The sequence below is a fragment of the Rhinoderma darwinii genome, chromosome 5, assembly GCF_050947455.1.
Source record: "Rhinoderma darwinii isolate aRhiDar2 chromosome 5, aRhiDar2.hap1, whole genome shotgun sequence".
In the NCBI taxonomy this organism is placed as follows: domain Eukaryota; kingdom Metazoa; phylum Chordata; class Amphibia; order Anura; family Rhinodermatidae; genus Rhinoderma; species Rhinoderma darwinii.
In genome coordinates, this window is record NC_134691.1 from 328,370,751 (window position 1) to 328,391,096 (window position 20,346).

At 42.7% G+C, this 20,346-nt stretch overlaps 1 protein-coding gene across 3 annotated transcripts; it reads right to left on the reverse strand.

Moving 5' to 3' along the window:
* Positions 1 to 4,128: 4,128 nt before the first annotated feature.
* On the reverse strand, positions 4,129 to 19,146 carry LRRD1 (leucine rich repeats and death domain containing 1). Of its 3 annotated transcripts, XM_075828751.1 has the most exons (6): positions 19,024 to 19,106; positions 10,880 to 12,447; positions 8,040 to 8,238; positions 6,866 to 7,027; positions 4,793 to 4,913; positions 4,129 to 4,314 (listed from the first exon to the last, which is right to left on the reverse strand). In XM_075828751.1, exons 2-6 carry the CDS (start codon positions 12,380 to 12,382, stop codon positions 4,131 to 4,133), a joined length of 2,169 nt encoding a protein of 722 aa, XP_075684866.1. In that variant the 5' UTR covers positions 12,383 to 12,447; positions 19,024 to 19,106; the 3' UTR covers positions 4,129 to 4,130. The 3 variants fall into 3 exon arrangements, with proteins under 3 accessions (XP_075684866.1, XP_075684868.1, XP_075684867.1); XM_075828753.1 differs by lacking the exon at positions 10,880 to 12,447 and having other exon boundaries at positions 8,040 to 8,233; positions 19,024 to 19,146; XM_075828752.1 differs by lacking the exon at positions 10,880 to 12,447 and having other exon boundaries at positions 19,024 to 19,146.
* Positions 19,147 to 20,346: the final 1,200 nt, after the last annotated feature.

The following is a 20,346-nucleotide window of genomic DNA, read 5'->3' on the forward strand; positions in this document are numbered from 1 at the left end:
ACGTGCAGTGTCGTGTACACCTGTATATACCGCTCCTCTCCTGTATAACACCTCACTGACAGAACAATATCTGTATTATAACAAATAAATATATATTACATTATAAGTGTGTTACATCATTCATAATATATGGGATAATGCGCTCCCTACTGTCAATTATAAGAATATTACAGGTCACCTGGGAACAAGTCACTTCTAATAGTCTTAATAATTTAAATGAAAGGGTTTATTATTCATTATAATACCCTCAGCTGCTGCAGAACTCCTTTTAGAAGAGTCAGTCCTCAAACACGTAGTGTTAGGTGCCTTAGTTTTATTTTTGCAACTGCTAAAACCCCCAACGATCACTAGGACGGGGGTCCTGACCCCACAGCAACTCCATATAAATGCCTATGGATTTAGAATGGGATGTCATAAAAGCTCATATAGGTGATAAATATGTGATCATGGGGGTCTGACCGATGGGACCACCACCGATCACGAGTACGGGTTGCCATTCGTGTGAGCCCCATATGAATGGAGCGGTACTGCGCATGCTTGGCCACCGTTCCATTCATTTCTATGGGGCTGCCGAAGATAGCGCTCAGCAGCCCCAGAGAAATGAATGGAGATGAGCTGCAATACCAGACACAGCCCATGGACAACAGTGGCACTACTGTCTTTGAAGAAAAGAAAAAAAGCCAGACCCTATTTTCTAATCCCCCCAGAAAACCCCTTTAGGGCCTGTTCACATCAGCGTTGATTTCCGTTGAGGGGTTTCATCGGAGCTTTCCATCGGGGGAACCCCTCAACGGAAAGGCAAACTCAGTTTTCATCACCATTGATCTCAATGGTGACGGAAACTTTGCTAATGGTTTCAGCTTGTCATCGTTGTGAAAGGGTTCCGTTGTTTTGATGGTCAATAGCGCAGTCGACTGTGGCGCGGCCATCTTGCCTGAGCTGTTGCTGTGCTCTGTGAACAGCGGTTTAGAAACCTTAGTCAGAAGTCAACTTATTGACTGCTATGGGATAATGAAAGACCATTAGGAGGGTTCTACATGGGATTACAGACATCCCTGGTTTTTAGGCGGGAATTTTTCCCGCCGGTATCTGGGCAGAATGGGAATTCTGCCCGGTGATGACTGTCATTGGTCCACAGCTGTGGCCTATGTGACAGTGAGGGCAGTTTAGGGCCTTAGTAACAGTCAGGGATTGGTGTAAGAGGTGTGGTCAGGTGACTAGCTAGGTAGATATAAACCAGTAATATGCAGTGGTCTTGGCAGACCTTCTGATATATATGGAATAAATGTTCGCTGCCCCCGCCCTCCCTCCCTAAATTTTGTAATTGTATTGTATTTATTACCGCGGCCTTTTGTTGAAAGGGGTAAGTCGCTCAGCAGTATGAGTGGACATTTATGTATTATTTGTGGTAGGCTTGAGTTTATGGCTAAGCCAGGTTAATAATTCAGGATGATAAAGTTAATGGTATTTATTATTCAATATTTTATGGTAACTTTAATAAAAGGCCATGGCCAGAATATTTTTAGCACCGCTCCAGTGTCGTGTCGATTTATTTAGTTAATTTGTTAATTTATCACAATCGCTGTATATAATATGAACGGAGATTGATGTAATGGCGTCTGCCAGACGCTCCAAGGGAATTAGTGTGACACTAATTCCCTTGGAGCGTCTGGCGATTGTGATAAAGGCCTTGGATAGGCCGAAACGTCTAGAAAATCGCTTGTTCAAAAAATATTATTTGGAATATAATAAAGCAATTTTGAAAATCAATATTTCAAGTGTTCCTAGAGTGCTTTGGGTTTTTCTATGGACTTGAGATGATAAGATGACTGCTGAGAAGTGATCTCTACAGAACAGGAAGAAATATGTGATGGATGGATGGATGGATGGATAGATAGATAGATAGATAGGACGCGGATACAATTGATTTGCCTAGCGCTGCAATGATCCAGTCAGCGCTATGACGTCATCGCGCCGCTGCGTCATTACACTGGAGGAGGCCTGGCGTCACTGGAGGACGGCGCAGGAACGGGGACTGGTAAACATACAATGTTGTTTTTTTTCCTTTTACTGGGCAGTGTTGGGGGCCCTATCTATAGGGGACTATATAGGGGGCCCTAGCTACAGGGGACTATTCAGCGGCCCTAACTATAGTAGACTATATAGGGGCCCTATCGGCAGGGAGTATTACAGGGTGCACTATACAGGAAATGCCACAGGGGGCACTATCTACAGGGACTGCTACAAGGGGCACTATCTACAGGGACTGCTACAAGGGGCACTATCTACAGGGAACACTACAGGGGGCACTATCTACAGGGAACGCCATAGGGGGCACTATCTACAGGGACCGCCACAGGGACCACTATCTACAGGGAACGCCACAGGGGGCACTATCTACAGGGAACGCCACAGGGGACACTACAGGGAACACCACAGGGGACACTATCTACGGGAAACACTACAGGGGGCACTATCTACAGCGGATGCTACAGGGGGCACTATCTACAGGGAACGCCACAGGGAGCACTATCTACAGGGAACGCCACAGGGGGCACTATCTACAGGGAACGCCACAGGGGGCACTATCTACAGGGAACGCCACAGGGGACACTATCTACAAGGAACACTACAGGGGGCACTATCTACAGGGAACGCCACAGGGGGCACTATCTACAGCGGATGCTACAAGGGGCACTATCTACAGGGAATGCTACAGGGGGCACTATCTACAGCGGATGCTACAGGGAGCACTATCTACAGGGAACGCCACAGGGGACACTATCTACAAGGAACACTACAGGGGGCACTATCTACAGGGAACGCCACAGGGGGCACTATCTACAGGGAACGCCACAGGGGACACTATCTACAAGGAACACTACAGGGGGCACTATCTACAAGGAACACTACAGGGGGCACTATCTACAGCGGATGCTACAAGGGGCACTATCTACAGGGAATGCTACAGGGGGCACTATCTACAGCGGATGCTACAGGGGGCACTATCTACATGGAATGCTACAGGGGGCACTATCTACATGGAATGCTACAGGGGGCACTATCTACATGGAATGCTACAGGGGGCACTATCTACATGGAATGCTACAGGGGGCACTATCTACATGAATGCTACAGGGGGCACTATCTACAGCGGACGCTACAGGGGGCACTATTTGCAGGGACCCTATCTACAGGGAATGCTACAGAGGGTCCTATCTACAGGGGAAACTACAGGGGGCCCTATCTACAAGGGACACTACAGGGGGCACTATCTACCGGTGGACGCTACAAGGGGCACTAACTATAGGGAGCCCTATCTACAGGAGATGCTACAGTGGACCAACACTGATTCTCAGTGTCCAAAGTCCTGTTTTCAGATGAAAGTAAATTTAGCATTTCATTTGGAAATCTCGGTCCCAGAGTCCGGAGGAAGAGTGGAGAGGCGTCAATCCAAGTGTCTTGCGATCCAGTGTGAAGTTTCCACAGTCAGTGATGGTTTGGGGGCCGTGTCATCTGCTGGTGTTGGTCCACTGTGTTATATCAAGTTCAGAGTCAGCGCAGCGTCTAGTAGGACATTTCCCAGCACTTCATGCTTCCCTCTGCTGACAGCTTTATGGAGATGCAGATTTCATTTTCCAGCAGGACTTGGCACCTGCCCACACTGCCAAAAGTGCCAATACCTGGTGTAATAACCACAGTATCACTGCGCCTGATTGGCCAGCAAACTCGTCTGACCTAAACCCCATAGAGAATCTATAGGGTATTGTCAAGAGGAAGATGAGAGACCCATGACCAAACAATACAGACGAGCTGAAGGCCGCTATCATACAACCTGGGCTTCCATAACACCTCAGCAGTGCCACAGGCTGATCGCCTCCATGCCACGCCGCATTGATAACCCCTCAGCAGTGCCACAGGCTCATCGCCTCCATGCCACGCCGCATTGATGCAGTAATTCATGCAGAGTCGGAGCCCCGACCAAGTATTGAGGGCAGATACTGTACATACTTCTCAGTAGGCCAACGTTTCGGTACTAAAAATAATTTTTGAAATTGGGCTTATATAATATTCTCATTTTCTGAGACACTACATTTCTCTACACACAATAAAACATTGGAGACGGGAAATCAGATTTTTATTGACTTTACAGAGAGTTTTAACATCCTGGTTTTTAGGGCAACTTCGTGTAGATCTGCCATCACCAGCACCCGAATCAGCTGCTCAGTAATGGTGGCAGGGCTCATGTCGGCCTGTCTCTGTGCCCTCCATAGGTTCAACACTTGCAAGATTTTCTCTGGAAACTGAAGAGATCTGTAAGCGACATTGCATTATTATGTGATTTTATACACCTCTATACGATCTATAAAGAGCAGTGCCATTTTCCCATCATTATCTTTCATTATCCCATTGTCACCACCAGCTATCACCAAATTCACAACTGACTGCTGAAAGAATATCTCTACTCAGCTAAACCGGCCATACACAGAGGATTTAGATCGGCCGGAATGTGGATGCTCAATTGTCTGTGGGGTCGTTCATACAAACAATCCCACCTACAACACGCCAGACCGAACTTGCAGACCAGGGAGCAATTAAAAAAAAAGAAAAAAACAGACTGGACTTGTGCAAAATGGCAATTGATTTTCAGCTGACCACAACCGAAAATATCCAACCTGGCCCATCACATTTTTGGCAGATTGCCGTTCTGGAAACAGATACTTTATATCTTTATTTAGCTGGACTGAATTAGGGATTTATATAATATAATAAGAACAATGCACATCCTTACCGGTTCTTCACTATAACTTTGGTGTCTTCATCATTTAGCTTAAGTTTCTTGCAGAAAAATGCAAAATCTTCTATGAAAACATTACGGGAAACTAATTTGAAGATTTTCAGCAGGATCCTGTCTACAATAAATAAAATAAATAATCAAACAATTACAAATTACCTGAGCAATACATTCCAGGTTCATCCATTTGGCATAAAATAGTCTTGTTATCATTATCATTTATTTACAGTCTAGTTATATTCCAGAAAACTTGACTGTGCTCCTTAATCCTTATGTTCAGTAGCTATCTGTTGTCTTGTTTTGCATCCCCGGCCATTTGCACTCTGGATTTTTCCTATCTTCAGCTTTTATGACAGGAAGTAGCTATCTTACAATTGCCATTGTCAATCATATTAGCTTTCTTGGTGCTAATATGTCACCTGGTCAACCAGTGAATCCTGATACTTCCCTCTCCTAGATCTCCCTGGCAGTCAATAACAGTGGGACCCCCCTTCCCCACGCACATATACCAATCCCTCTCATACTCAGAGTGTAAAACATGTTCTGGTTTCAGTGACCAAGAGTTTATCTGTCTATTAGGGACGTGCTGGAAAAACCAGAGACATCTAAATTATATCTATAACTAATACTCCATAAGCTTTAAAAAGGATGTGTCTCCTCTCCTGACATGTCTGTTTTAGTAAATAATTGCATTCCCCATAAAATAACACTTCTGGAGCATCTTTTCTAAGAACTTTGCGTTGCGCCATTCCTGTTATTCCTCCAGGAAATGTATGAATAAATTGACAAGTGGGTGTTTCTATTTCCCTTGTCAAGGGGGTTTGTTCCTACACATCTCTGACACCCTCTAAGGGTATGTGCACACGTAGTGTTTTCAGACATTTTTCGGGCCGTAAACGTCCCGAAAAACGGCTGAAAAATCGGAAGGAGAACGCCTCAAAAGATCTGCCCATTGATTTCAATGGGAAATATGGTGATCTGTTCCGACGGGGCGTTTTTTTACGTGGCCGTTTTTCAAAAACTCCAAAAATGGCAGTTAAAAACACAGCGAAAAACGCGACTTTGAATAAAAAACTTAGGAGTTGTTTTCCCCTCTAAAACAGCTCTGTATTTTCAGACGTTTTTTATTTTGTGTGTGCACATACCCTAATTAGTGCTGACAGTCACAGTGTGTAGGGATACACCATATGGGCAAGGGGAATAGTAACATCCAGTTGTCAATGTATTTATACATGTCCTGGAGGAATTGTTTGCTAAAACAGACATGTCATGAGATCTGACAGGTTCTCTATAGAGTTAAAGTGAGGGAGGAAGTAGCTTGCTTCTTCTCTGATATTAGATATAACTGCCTGAAAAAAAAAGGTAAGGCATAAATATATCATCAGATAATGACATATTATTTAAATCAGGTTTTTATTATAAACATACTTTTTTATATTTGATGGTGTTTTAATTTTCATGTGACAATCACCATAAAAATGATCTTGAAATATCCCAGTTTTCACGTTGACCACTGGTGTGCAAGTAATAGATTGACACTCAGTGTTTTCTGCAGCTCACTTGTCAGCTTCACTGTGTAGACTGGGACAGAATCAGCAGAGAGCTGAGGATTTAACAATAGCTCTTTTGTACTGCTGGAGGCCTATACAGATATGGCTCTGTATGCAGCTCCCTTATCATTCCCTGGTCTCTGTACTCCATCACTTCATGGAGACTGTAATAGTCTATGACTTTTCTTTGTCAATTGACTACCATTAAATTCAAGTACCATTAAGTGCACTCACTCTACTGCGCTGTCTATACAGACAGTACTGGATGGAAGTGTAGGTCTCCAATATGGCTACTCCCAGAGATGTTTTTTTAAAAAAAATAAATTAAAAAAAAGCTACAACATTAAAAAAAGAGAACAAAACACATTATTTATATTCTAAAGACTCTCATCTAATTACTGGCACTAAAATTATATATTCCCTTTAATAAATATATATAGCAATTTTATTGTACACCCTGAGACACAAACCTTTCACAAAAAAATATGAAAATGTCAAAATCCGTAAGTAACATCTGTACCTTCTACCAGGTCAGCAGCCTGTAAATAGCGCCCAATAGGATATAGTACTTTTCCTTCACACACAAGACGAGGGGGATTAATCATGGGATTGCCTCCAAGGCTGATCTCCTTCAGATTCTTCAGACGGTGGATGTCACCAGGCAGTGATGTCAGCCTGTTGCCTAAAAAGATTGTATATTCTAATAGTATAGGCTAAAGCTTGCATAAAATTTACAATAGGAATAACATATCCCTATGGAAAAACTACTAGCAAATGTACAAATGGTAAATATAGGCAGGTTCTACATTCTGCCGTCCAAAGATAAACCTAAAAGAGCTCTGGGTCTGTACCCATCGGCGGTTGTACATCCACGTATGTCTTTCGGTCATGTATGAAGGGAGATATTTTATAGGGTGCCCCTATACTCATGAGGCAACTATTTTAACTCAAAGATTACATTAATAAGTATAACATAGGTCATCAGTGGGTTCTACTTTTCCAAAAATTACTGAATGCAAAATTAAACACCACCTGGCTCACCTAAAAAATGCAACATCCCATTACCTAGTTTCTATGGGAGTAGGCTTAGGACTTTTGACTTATATAGTACTATTTTGGGGTAAGATGAATGTGAGTTGTCTCACTGTTCGGACTCCCAGTTATCAGCTGTTTAATTCCCCTGCAGTGCCTCCACAGGGGAAATCAAGTATTGCATGTTGCCCATTAAAATCAATGGGCTTTCTGTGCATTGCACGGACATTCCGGGGTCCTCCAGAGGGATAGACGAGAAAGTCCTAGTCTTAACATTGGATGTGAGCCCTCTCATTTATTAGGCCTCATAGGAGATGCTTCTGCCCTGGTAATTACGTCCCTGGATGTATACCATGTATCTCATCTATATTAACCACCAATATCTATGTTTGGCATGTCAATCATCAACCTCCACATCACCGCCAAGATCCTTGGGAATCTTAACTGCGTTCATATTAGCAAGTAAAGGACTAAAAACTATAAACTTATATATAATGTATCCTATGCATCTGTGATAAGATATTTGAGCATTAATTGAACCCACAACATATTTCCTCTACTGTGTATAGGAAAGAGATGCAGGACTAACGCTGGCCATACACAGGACAATATGGTCACGATCTTACAACTACTGCATCTCGAGATGCCGTAGATTTACATACCATTCAGGTTGATGTTCTGGAGTCCCTCTATGGCAGAAACAGAAGCAGGAAGACAGGAAAGCTGATTATTAGAAGCCGTTATTTTCATAAGATTCTTCATTCCTCCAATGCTTTCTGGAATGGTTCGTATGGCATTGTCAGAAATGTCCAGGTTCTTGAGATTATTCATTGTACACAACTCTTCTGGAAGAGCTCTAATCTGAAGAAAAACAAAATTTATGTCCAGAGCAGCATTCACAATTCTGCCGGCTTCAGAGCTGAAATCTTACAGCATTCCTTGCTTTGTGGACATTCCCTTTTGATTTGTTTTCCACATTTTTTTTCTTAGTAAATTTGAAAGATGATGTTCATAGAAATATAACTCCACGCGTTTTTAATGGTTTCTAATTGGCTGTTCAGCACAAAATGGATGATAGGTTCTGATTATCAAAGCAGATTGGGGGTCAGTTCACACGTTGCGTAAATACTGCGGTTTTTACGCAACGGAATTAGTTGCGTAAAATCCACGGCAAATAAAGTATCAGCAAAGTGGATGACATAAAACAAATCTCATCCACACGCTGCATAAATAATGAGCGGAAAAACCTCTCAGAAATTGTCCTGCGGTGCAGAATTTTATTCCGCAGCATGTCAATTGTATTTGCGTAAACGCTGCTAATTTGTTGCGGGTTTTCCCCATTGAATTCAATGCGGAGGTAAATCCCGTCGCAAAAAACACAATACATAAAAAAAAAAAAAAAACATACTTACCCAGAAGTCTGTGTTCCTCCCTCCAGCACGGTATCCTGGGATGACGTTTCATCCCATGTGACCGCCACAGCCAATAACAGGCTGTAGCAGCAGTCACATGGGATGAAACATCATCCCAGGAGGCCGGCCTGGATGAGGTCAGAGGGCCAGCATCCTAGGATGACGCTTCATCCCATGTGACTGCTACTTCAGCCAATCACAGGCTGCAGCGGTCTGCTGGGATGAAACGTTAATGCAGCAGTTTTCCGCAGCAGACTTTCCCGGCGAAAAACTGCACCACAGTTTGGTGCACTTTTTCACCCGTAATTCCCTGCGGCGCACAGGGTGCATACGCTGCGTGCTTTTACGCAGCGTATCCGCCCCATGTGAACACGGCCTGAAAGTGAATGTCTTCTTTTAAAGACAATTTTCTAAATTTATGGGCTGATTAATTTCTAAATATATCATTATAGAGATTGGAGGTCCATATTTGCTGATACAGAGCTCCAAATCCCCTGCATAGACATAAATGAAAAATTCTGGCTGCCTGCAGCCACCACTAGAGAGCACATGCTGCTTATACATTGCATTCAATCATAAAACAGTATGTAGTAAGCCCCTAAGCTCCCTCTAGTGTTGGCTGCAGGCAGTCAAAGTTTTCCATTTATGTCTGTGCAGGGGATTTGGAGCTATGTATCAGGAGAATGGAGCTCTGACTGCTATAAAAATATATTAAGAAATCAATCAGCACTGAATGTAAGGCCTAAAAAATACATAGTGTTGAAAAGGGAATTATTTTTTTTAAGGTACTCTCATCTCTAATTATATTTAACTATTCTATTCTTATTTTTGAATAAAGTATATTTTAGAATTAAAGGGGTATTCCCATTTAAGACATTTAAATGCCACTTACAAAATGAATTTAGATGCCAGACAAGACCACACAATCAATTCAGACCTCAGACCAGACCTCTGGGTCCTCTTCACCTCCGGGAACCGCCACACTGGGTCCTGACGCTGAACGGCGATGAAGAGGACTTGGGATCGAGGAGGATAAGGAACTAAAAGAGTTTTTGGAGTAAATGGGGTCTGTGTAGTCTCATCTAATGGAAATTAGAGATGTCCGCGTGACCGCTGTGACCCTTATAGCTACATCCAAGAATGCCTCTGTTATTCCTCTTGGAAATCTATAAATTAGGGAGTGTCCCTGCACAGTCTGACACTGTCAGCTCCAATTGGAAGTGTCAGACTGTGTAGGGATGCTATGATACAAAGAAGTATAAAACAGAATATTATGTAATAAAGCAGAATATATTATTACAATGCTAACAGTTAAAATTGGTTATATGATATAGAGCAACATACAATACTCTATTATAAAATAGGGTAGAATAAAATATTACAGAGTTTATCAGTAATTGTGTGTATTCCAGTATACAATATATCAGCTTATGTTATCATAGTGCTATACGATAAAAGAACATTAGATAATAGGGCAGGGCATGGTACCATAGTGCTAACTAAAATGACTAATCATGCAGTATAATTAATATATGATACAATAGAAGTAAGGTCACTATATCCTGTAAAGTTCCTCATACATTTTTAAGGAAATTATGTATTTACTATCTATTTCTTAAACAAGTTTGGGGTGTTGCCTAGGAACAAGGGCTTATTTCAGTAGGTGACTACACTGGATCTCCATGCTTCTGTGGAGAGTTGTACCCGCCCTTCTGCAGAGGTTCTCGTAGTGCATATTGATGGCATGCCACCAAAACTTCTGTCCCCAAAATAGGCTCGTGCCCCAGCACTGGAGAAAGGTATAAAAGCTAAGCATTTTTTTTTAACCATGCACTTTATAATGTGGGGGCAGCTATGTACCAGAACTGGATATTGATATTTTTATATTTACCCTGGGAGGTATTTTCATCTGAGCTCATTGTGACCAATCATTATGAGATGGCACGGGAAGTGGGGGAAGGGAAGTGACAACTGCTGTAAATGTTTTTCTGAAATGTGGTTGTCACCTATCAAGCATCTTCAGCTATTGGCCTGGCATACTAAGTAGAATATATTTTGTTTGCTAGTACTTTATAATACTGAACGTTTACCTTCAAGCCACTCTCATGCCTGATATGTAGGGTTTCCAGGGAGAGAACGTGGCACACTTCCCTTGGGAAAACCTTGAAATTATTGTTGGAGAGGTCAAGCTCCTTCAGCGACTCTAACTGACGGACCTGCACTGGTACCGATTGAATCAGATTTCCTGACAGATTAAGTCTCTGGAGACTTTGTAAGGTGCACAATTCTGGAGGAAAACTTGTCAACTTATTACAATGGAGAAGGAGATCACACAAGGACATCATGTCGGACACATTTGGTGGGACCGCTCGAAGCTCGTTCTTGCTTAGATCCAAGTAAATGAGATGGTGGAGTGCACAAATGTAGCTGGAGAATTCCTGTAATTTATTTCCACTGATTTCTAAGTATTTCAGTTTTGAGTTGTAAATGACGGTCTGTGGGATTTCTTGTATTCCATTATGGTTGAGGTTTAAATGTAATAGAGCAAACATAGAGGACAAAGCTTGGGGGAATTCTGACAACTGGTTACCACTCAAGTCCAATTTGGTTACATGCGAACAGTTATTCAATTCAATCGGGAGATAAAGCAGATGATTGTCTCCACAGGCCATCACCGATAGATGCTTCAAATGCGCCAGTTGCTCTGGTAGAACCTCCAACGCATTTCGGTCAACACGAAGCTTCATCAAGTTGGATAGCTTGTGAATCTTTTCAGGAAGGGAACGCAATTGATTGCCAGTGAGGACTAACGTTTCTATATATTGACAGCCGCAGAGTTTATCATTGACAATCTGAAATAAATTATTAGCGACAGAAAACACTTTGAGTCGTTGCAGTCGCTCAATCTTGTCCGATAATCCGGTTAATTGGTTGTCATCAAGGATCAGTTCTTCCAGGTTGGTCAAGTTATACAGTTGTATTGGCAAGAACTTGATCTGATTCTTACTTAGCGAGAGTTCTCGGAGGTTCTTCAGATCTCCGATTTCTTTTGGTAAATTTTTGATCTGGTTGCCACATAAGCAGAGCTTAACTAGTTGTGGGAGCCTGAAGATGCATTTGGGTAAGGTGGACATCTGATTGTAGTCTAGGTTCAGCACATGCAGGTTCTTGAGGTTGGCCATTGACTCGGGCAAATACTTCAGGTGGTTCCCGCTCAGACCCAGGATCTGCAAGGTTTTCAGGCTTCCTACACATGAAGGTAATTGTGTGAGGTTATTATGGGAGACAAAGAGCTGTTTGATGTGCCGTAAATGTGAGATGTCATCTGGAAGGCACGTTATAAGGTTATGACTAAGGTTCAAGGCTTGGAGTTGGGAAAGATGACCTATTTCTGGAGGTAGACACTTCAGCAGGTTTCCTTCCATGGACAATATCTCTAGATTGAGGAGACATTGTAGATGTTGTGGTAGCTTCTCGATTGAGTTGTTGTTGAGCTGTAAACACTTTAGTTGTAGACATTTGATGACATTTTCTGGTATCTCCGTCAGCTGTTTGCTATTCAGATTGAGGACTGTGACCGTCTCTGATAACATTGTTGATAAATGGAATCCACAGCAGTAGGGACAGTCATAGGAATAATGTTCTTCTTGTCTACGATCTGTTAATTATATCAAACGTAAAATTCTTTGTGTCAGTACAGTACACTGGTGTCCACACACATGAAGACTTAGAGGGCTTGTCCAGGGAATAAAAACTATTTTTATAGGGACTCACAGTGGTGTACAAGCATAAAAACCCCATATTCACCTCACCGATTGCTCCCGTTTTGCCTCTGCTTGGTCCCCAATCAGTCTCTACTTCCAGCTGCAGGGATGCTGTCCCGACACAGGGACATGTGACTGTTGCAACCAATGATTAGTCTGCCACTGACTGTACATATTAGGTTTGCAATATAGTACTGTTTATCTCATTGGTATCATATATGCCACGGTTTGTTATAAAATTTTTCGCAAGAAGTGGGTCAGACATATCGAAAGGGATACAGATTATTCTTACGTTATGTTAGGAGGGTTAACGGGGTTTCCTGGAAGATAACATTTATGGCCTTTCTCAGTAAAGGCCATCAGTATCAGATCTGTGGGGGTGCCACATCCCCTTTATTGTATACCGGCACAGCACCGTACATTTGGTAGTGGCTGTTTCTGGTATTCTAGTTTAGTCCCATCTACTGGAATGGGACTGAGCTGCAGTACCAGACACAGCCACTACTAAATGTATGGCGCTGTCTGGTAAACAATGAAGAGGATATGCTGCTCGCTAGAGTGCCGTGGCTGATTAGTGACCATCAATATTATAGTCCCAGATAACCCCTTTTTATAATTTTTTATTAATAATGTGAATGTCAAGTTGTGGTCTTAAAAATTACATATGTCCCTGCTTTTGGGTAATACCTACCTGCTATTTATTTCATATTTACACTCTATTAGTTAGGAAACAGTAATCTGCAGTGATTCATGTTGATGCTCTTTATGATCGGAGACATAAAATTGAAAGTGTAACTAAACGTTCAACAAACTTCTGACATGTCAGTGACATGTCAGAAGTTTTGATTGGTGGGGGTCCGAGCACTGAGACCCCCACCAATCGCTAAAACAATGCTGCAAAAGCGCTCAGCTGCTTCGTTTCTGTTGAGCTTTCTCCGGAAATTGATGTAGCGGTGTACAGACTCAATAGAAAGTCTATGAGCGCGCACTCCGCTACATCTGCTTTCTGAAAAAAGCCGAACAGAAACGAAGCAGCTGCCGCATCGTTTTAGCGATTGGTGGGGGTCTCAGTGCTCGGACCCCCACCAATCAGAACTTTTGACATGTCATTATGAAATGTCAAAAGTTTGTCGGACGTTTAGTTGCCCCTTAATGATAAAATTTGGTCTGCCTTCAGCTGCCACTAGGGGGAGCTTACCGCATTCTGTGAATATATTAAACTCAATAATAGCACAGTATGCAATAAGCTCGCTCTAGTGGTGACTGCAGGCAGTCAGAATTTCATCATTTGTGTCTATACAGGGGATTTGGCGCTCTGTATCAGAAGAAGGGAGCTCCGACCCCTATAACGATATATTTTTCTGTCAACATCGCCATATGAGGGCTTGTTTTTTGCAGGACTAGTTGTATTTTGGAATAGCACCCCTTTGGGGAACATATAATGGACTGTATAATTTGTATTAATTTTTTTGTTGATGGGGCTGAAAAAAAACTGGCATTTACAATGTGGTATAAATGACAGGTTAACTTTATTCTTCAGGTCAGAACAATTATGGCGAGACCAAATTTATAATGTTTATTTTTATGTTTTGCTACTTTTGCACAATAAAAACACTTAAACAAAAAAAGTTTTTGAGTTGCCACATTCAAAGACAAATAACAGTTTTATATTTTCAATGGCAGCGCTGTACGAGGGCTTATTTTTTTGTGGGACAACCTGTGGTTTTTCATTGGTACATTTTTGTGATATATGCATTTTTTTTTATAACTTTTTATTCTGTTTTTTGACAGACGGGATGAACAAAAAAACAGTAATTCTGGCTTTGCTATTTAATCTTATTTTTTAGGCGTTTTTTTTTTTTACTTGGATATTTTTTTTCATAACTCAGAACACTTTTTGTCTTTTTGTGTACTCTGCCTGCCTGTCAGTATTCTACTAATAGGTTTAGTTCCATGGGAGACATGGGGGCCTTTGTAAGGCAACCTGCTGCTATTGCAACACATTGTCACGCGGGGCTGCACTTTAGGCTGACAGAGGGAGACCCTTCTTCTGTTAAACTCCTTAGATGCTGCGGCCTCTAAGGTTATGTTCACACGCACAATTAAAAACGGCTGAAAATTACAGAGCTGTTTTCAAGGGAAACCAGCCTCTAATTTTTTGCCGTATTTGAAGCAGAAGACATTTTTTGGAGATGTTTTTGGAGCCGTCTTCATAATTGACCCTATGAAAAACAGCTCCAAAAATGGCTCAAGAAGTGACATGAATTTTACGCAGCGTTTTTTTTACATGCCGTGTTTTAAAACAGCGGCGTGAAAAAATGCCCCGTCTGAACTAAACGCCGTTTTTCCCATTGATTATAATGGGAAGCGGTTTGTCTGCATTTCACTAGCGTTTGGAGCGAACTCTGGTCCCAGTCGTTGCAGTATGGTGTCAGCTGTATGTTACCATTCATGTATGGTAAGTCGCGGTAATGTCCTCTCGCCCGTGGTGGTATCATTATTGCTATGTGTTTGGGCACATTTACTTGCACCAAGCAGAAAGTATATGACCCCTGCTGACAATACTTCGAGTCTGCACTTACCTGAATTGATTAGTTCTTATAACAGGAGAAGATAATTCCACAATAATAACCAGAAAACAGAGCGACAATCCATAGGAGCTGTATAGTAACCCGTCTCAGACCAGATCTAACACCATCTCATACATTGCAGTGATTGGAGACACAAGCAGATGACAGGTCCCTATGGTGACCTGTACATAAACACTATGCGGGCTGTGGTCAGCAGGTATTTACTTATATTATTCCCAGACCATTCATTCCGAAAGAGTTTACAATAGAAGATTAATACCGGTCATGGCTGCCCCTGGAATAATAGTGAGGATTATAGAGAACCGCAGCTAACCCGTGTCAATGTGCTGCCAGTAAAGGACATTCATTCCAGGTCTTCCCCTAGCAACCGCACTGCCAGGGTGTAGAATGGGGACACGGTGTCCATTCTCCCATAGAAATCCCACGGAGGAATCTTTTATATATAAATAATGATACTGTGGTTCGGGCTTTTAAATAGCTAGCAATGCAGATTTTATATATACAGGCACAGAATCTTTTACAATACCAAAGTCATTATAAAATAGAAAAATATAATCCTGTAGATATAATCCTAGAATTATTGTCATACTGTTAATATTTTAATCAGCATTTTTATAGTTCTATATTTTCCTGGAAAAAATGGGTGACAACCAATATGGCCACCATTAAAGGTCTAACAAGCTTTTCCAGACTCCTGGATGGTAAATCTGCCTTGTTATGCAGCAATAGGTGTGGACGTATTGCATTGTGTGGATTGGGAATTGCGCCCGTAATATGCTTGTGTGAAACGGATCTTTATCTGTTTTAAGTGACCCCTGGTATCATCAGGATAGGCCATAAATGTCTAAATGTAGGGGAATGTCTCACCTCTGGAACCTCCACCTATCTGGATAAAGGGGCACTCTGATCCTAATTCTCTCGATAGGTGGAGCACCCCGAGGTGAATCCAGTGGATATGCCATAAATATCTCAGATGGGAAATAAACCTTTACCCCTCAAGCACACGACTGTTGTGCCACTCAGGCCTTTTTTAACGGCATCCGAGTGGCACCCGATAGTCTTCACGGACCCATTCACTTTAGCAGGTGAATCGAGTTCATGAAAACTGTCCCAATTCTCCGATCCGAGGAAAGATAGGACATGTCCTATCTTTCCTTGGATCACTGATGGGACACGGGTGGTAAACACGGTCGTGTGCATAAGGGGTTAACCTAAAGTCTGCCACTTTAAAGGGGTTTCTCTACTTTGCAAAGTCCCTACTTGTTAGAACAGTCCCTTGACAATATGCAGATTACAAAGTGTTCAAGTGTTCCCATGGGACAGCCAGCGATCAGCTGTAGTCTGTGGGTATACCTGGCAGCAAGTGTTCAATTTCCCTGCAGCGCCACCACAGGAGAAATTGAGAATTACACAGTGTCCATTCATATTAATGGGACAGTGATAAGGTTTACTATTTCCTTAAAGGTGTTTTCCAATAAAATCTTAATTTTTTTTAATCACTGCAACGCTTCTCAATTTATCTATTAATGCCCCCTGACTATCGTTATCTACATTTTTATTTTTTAATTTACCATGATTCTCTTTAGTTTACACTGAGAGGTTTGTTTACCTGTGTGTTCCTTGTCTTGATCTTCTAGTCATACAGTTCCCGACCTGCACCGCTCGTGTCCCAGCATGCAATGCGTCAGCAGCAGGGACTCATCACGCCTACTAGACCGAGCTATAAATAATCTCCGTTGCCATTTTACTGGTCTCATTAGATCAACGAGAGCGAACAACAAACCTGTAACATATCAGTGCTGTACCAAACAACATAGTGGTAAAAAAAACAAAAAAAAACTTAATTTGACCCAGAGCCGGAGTCCCAGAGCAGGGCAGAGCACAGTGCTAGTATAGGCTCTGCTTCGGGACTCTGAGGAATCCCCTGACATCACTGTCCATATATGGACAGTGTGTGGAATTCCCTGACATCACTGTCCATATATGGGCAGTGTGTGGAATCCCCTGACATCACTGTCCATATATGGACAGTGTTGTCAGGTTCTTCCCCAGAGCCGAAGTCCCGGGCAGAGCTCTAGTATAGGGTCTGCTCTGGGACTCTGTGGAATCCCCTGACATCACTGTCCATATATGTACAGTGTTGTCAGGGGTCTTCCCCAGAGACTGTCCAGGGCAGAGTGCTAGTATAGGCTCTGCTCCGGGACTCTGTGGAATACCCTGACATCACTGTCCATATATGGAGAGTGTTGTCAGGGTCTGCCCCAGATCTGGAGTCTCGGGCAGAGCGCTAGTATAGGCTCTGCTCCAGGACTCTGGAATCCCCTAACCCCAGCGCTGGAGTCCTTGTCAGAGCAACTGGCTCCAGACATCTGATTTATTTTGATAGTTTCCGGTCCGCTGCTAGGGGGGAGAAAATGATGCGCAGGCGCTGTGATAGCGCAGGAGTGAGCATGCGTGGTAAACACTGCTAGTGTAGAAAACACGCACGCTCAGAGACTAGCAGTGTTTCTCTCCCCTAGCAGCAGAGCGGAAACTATCAGAAGAAAGAGAGTATCCGGTCCACCACTTCCCTCAGTGTACAGTGACGTCAGGAATGACGTACCCGTACATTGAGCCAGCCGGGAAACGGAACTCAGATCATGGACGGGCTAGCGCCGGAAGTCAGGATTTTGCTACTGGAGACGCATCACGTGACCAGCGCTGGAATCGGGTGTTAGAAGATGAAATCAAAATATAAGTATGCTGCAAATTACATTATTTTTATATGTGCAGTGAAATAGAAATTAGTTAATTTCTTCCGTTAAACCCCTTTAAGGAAAAGCTAAATTGCAAAACGGTGACAAAGTACACACTTTACGTACACTGTCACTATGTACTCTACACGGACAGCAAGCTTGTATACACAGTGATTGTCGGTAACTAACAAATACATACATATAGACACAAACTTTTATAACTGCCAAGAAATATATACCTATAAGGGACATACAGGAGAAATATTGAAGACATCAACCGTCATCCTATATCATGTCCTCATCTAGTTGACATATAGAATAGGAAACAAGACCTTTTTCTACTACATTTATATTTATTATTACACTATATGGATAAAAGTATGTGGACCCTCTCCTAACTGTTGAGTTCAGGTGTTTCAGCCATATCCATTGCAAACAGGAGCACATAAAATCAAGCACACAGCCATGTAATATTCATAGACAAACATTTGTAGTAGCTTGGGTCTTACTGATGAACTCAGGGACTTTAAATGTGGCACTGTCATAGGATGCCACAAGTCAGTTTGTGAAATTTCTGATCTGCTAGATCTGCCCCAATCACCCGTAAGTGCTATTACCTTCTAGATCAGCCCCGTTCACATGCAAGTGCTATTATTATCTACTAGATCTGCCCCAGTGACCTGTGCTATTATCTGCTAGATCTGCCCTGGTCATCTGTGTTGTTATTATTATCTTCTAGATCTTCCCCATTCACCTGTAGGTGTTATTATCTACTAGATCTGCCCCGGTTATCTATAAATGCTACTATCTACTAGATCGCCCCGGTCACCTGTAAGTGGTATTATCTGCTGGGCCGGCCCCCGTCACCTGTAAGTGGTATTATCTTCTAGATCTGCCCCAGTCACCTGTAAGTGGTATTATCTGCTAGATCTGCCCCGGTCACCTATAAATGCTACTATCTACTAGATCGCCCCGGTCACCTGTAAGTTCTATTATTTAACTGCTAGATCTGCCTGGTCACCTGTAAGTGTTATTAGTATCTGTGACCTGTAAGCGTTATTATTAACTGCTAGATCGGCTCTGATCACCTCTGTTATTATTGTGAAGTGGAAGTGTCACAAAGCGGCAGACCATGCAAACTCACAGAGGGGGGTGCTGAAGGGCGTGGCTCATAAAAATCTCCTGTCCTCTGTTGCATCACTCACTATGGAGATCCACGCACACAGCGCCTCTGGAAGTGACATCAGCACAAGACCTGTGCGTCCAGAGCTTCATGAAATGTGTTTCCATGGTGACTGAGTGAGTGGAGGCTGTAATAGCTGCAAAAGAGGCTCATCCCATTCCAAAATCATGGAGTTAATATGGAGATGTCATACAAGCTTTATAGGCGTTATGCTCAGGCCACATATCGTTTACCAGATAGTAAAAAACACACAAGCAGGCAGGGGTGTAACTAGGAAAGACTGTTACACAAGAAAGGTTGCCTGCAAGCAACCAAGCCCAATTTCCCAACTACCAAAAATATAGTAAAATAAATAACCTTTATTCAGCTACGTGTAGCCAGACAGACCACAAACAATGGGTTAAAATTATCACTACCTAATGGCCGGACATGAACATATGTTCCCTGTGTTAACCGGTACACGTAGTGGTTGACATAGGAGCACTAGTATCTTCCCTAGCCAGTTAGATTATTAAAGTACTAATATATGACAGTGAGTCCGGTCAGCGGTGAGTGTTTAAAATCTTAGCAGCCCCCCCCGACATGTTTCGCTACTAAGTAGCGTCCTCAGGGGTACACGGGGCTAATGGCGTGTTTCGCTACTAAGTACCCATTGTTTGTGGTCTGTCTGGCTACACGTAGCTGAATAAAGGTTATTTATTTTACTATATTTTTGGTAGTTGGGAAATTGGGCTTGGTTGCTTGCAGGCAACCTTTCTTGTGTAATTGTATATTGTGCCCGCCAACTACCAGGGGTCATATCCTTCTATTGTTCTGTAACTAGGAAAGACCGGGCCCCCCCTCCGGGTGGCCCACATATAGATCCCCCTGTAGATAGTGGCCCACATATAGACCCCCCTGTAGATAGTGGCCCACATATAGACCCCCCTGTAGATAGTGGCCCACATATAGACCCCCCCTATATATAATGGCCCACATAAAGACGACCCCCCCTGTAATTAGACCCCCCACTATAGATAATGGCACTCACATTTTTATGAGAAAATAATAAATAAACTTGAAATACTCACATGCTCCCGTTCCCGCGCTGTTCACTAACGATGCAGACATGCTCTCTTCTGAGCATGGCTGCTGGAGGTGAACGAGCGTCGTCCAATGCCGCTGATTGGCGGGGCAGAATGACTTTCCCCGTCAATCAGCACCTTACAAGCATGGAAGCGGCGCGATGATGTCATCGCGCCGCTAGACAAACAGTGTCATTGTAAGGCACTGGATGATCGGGCA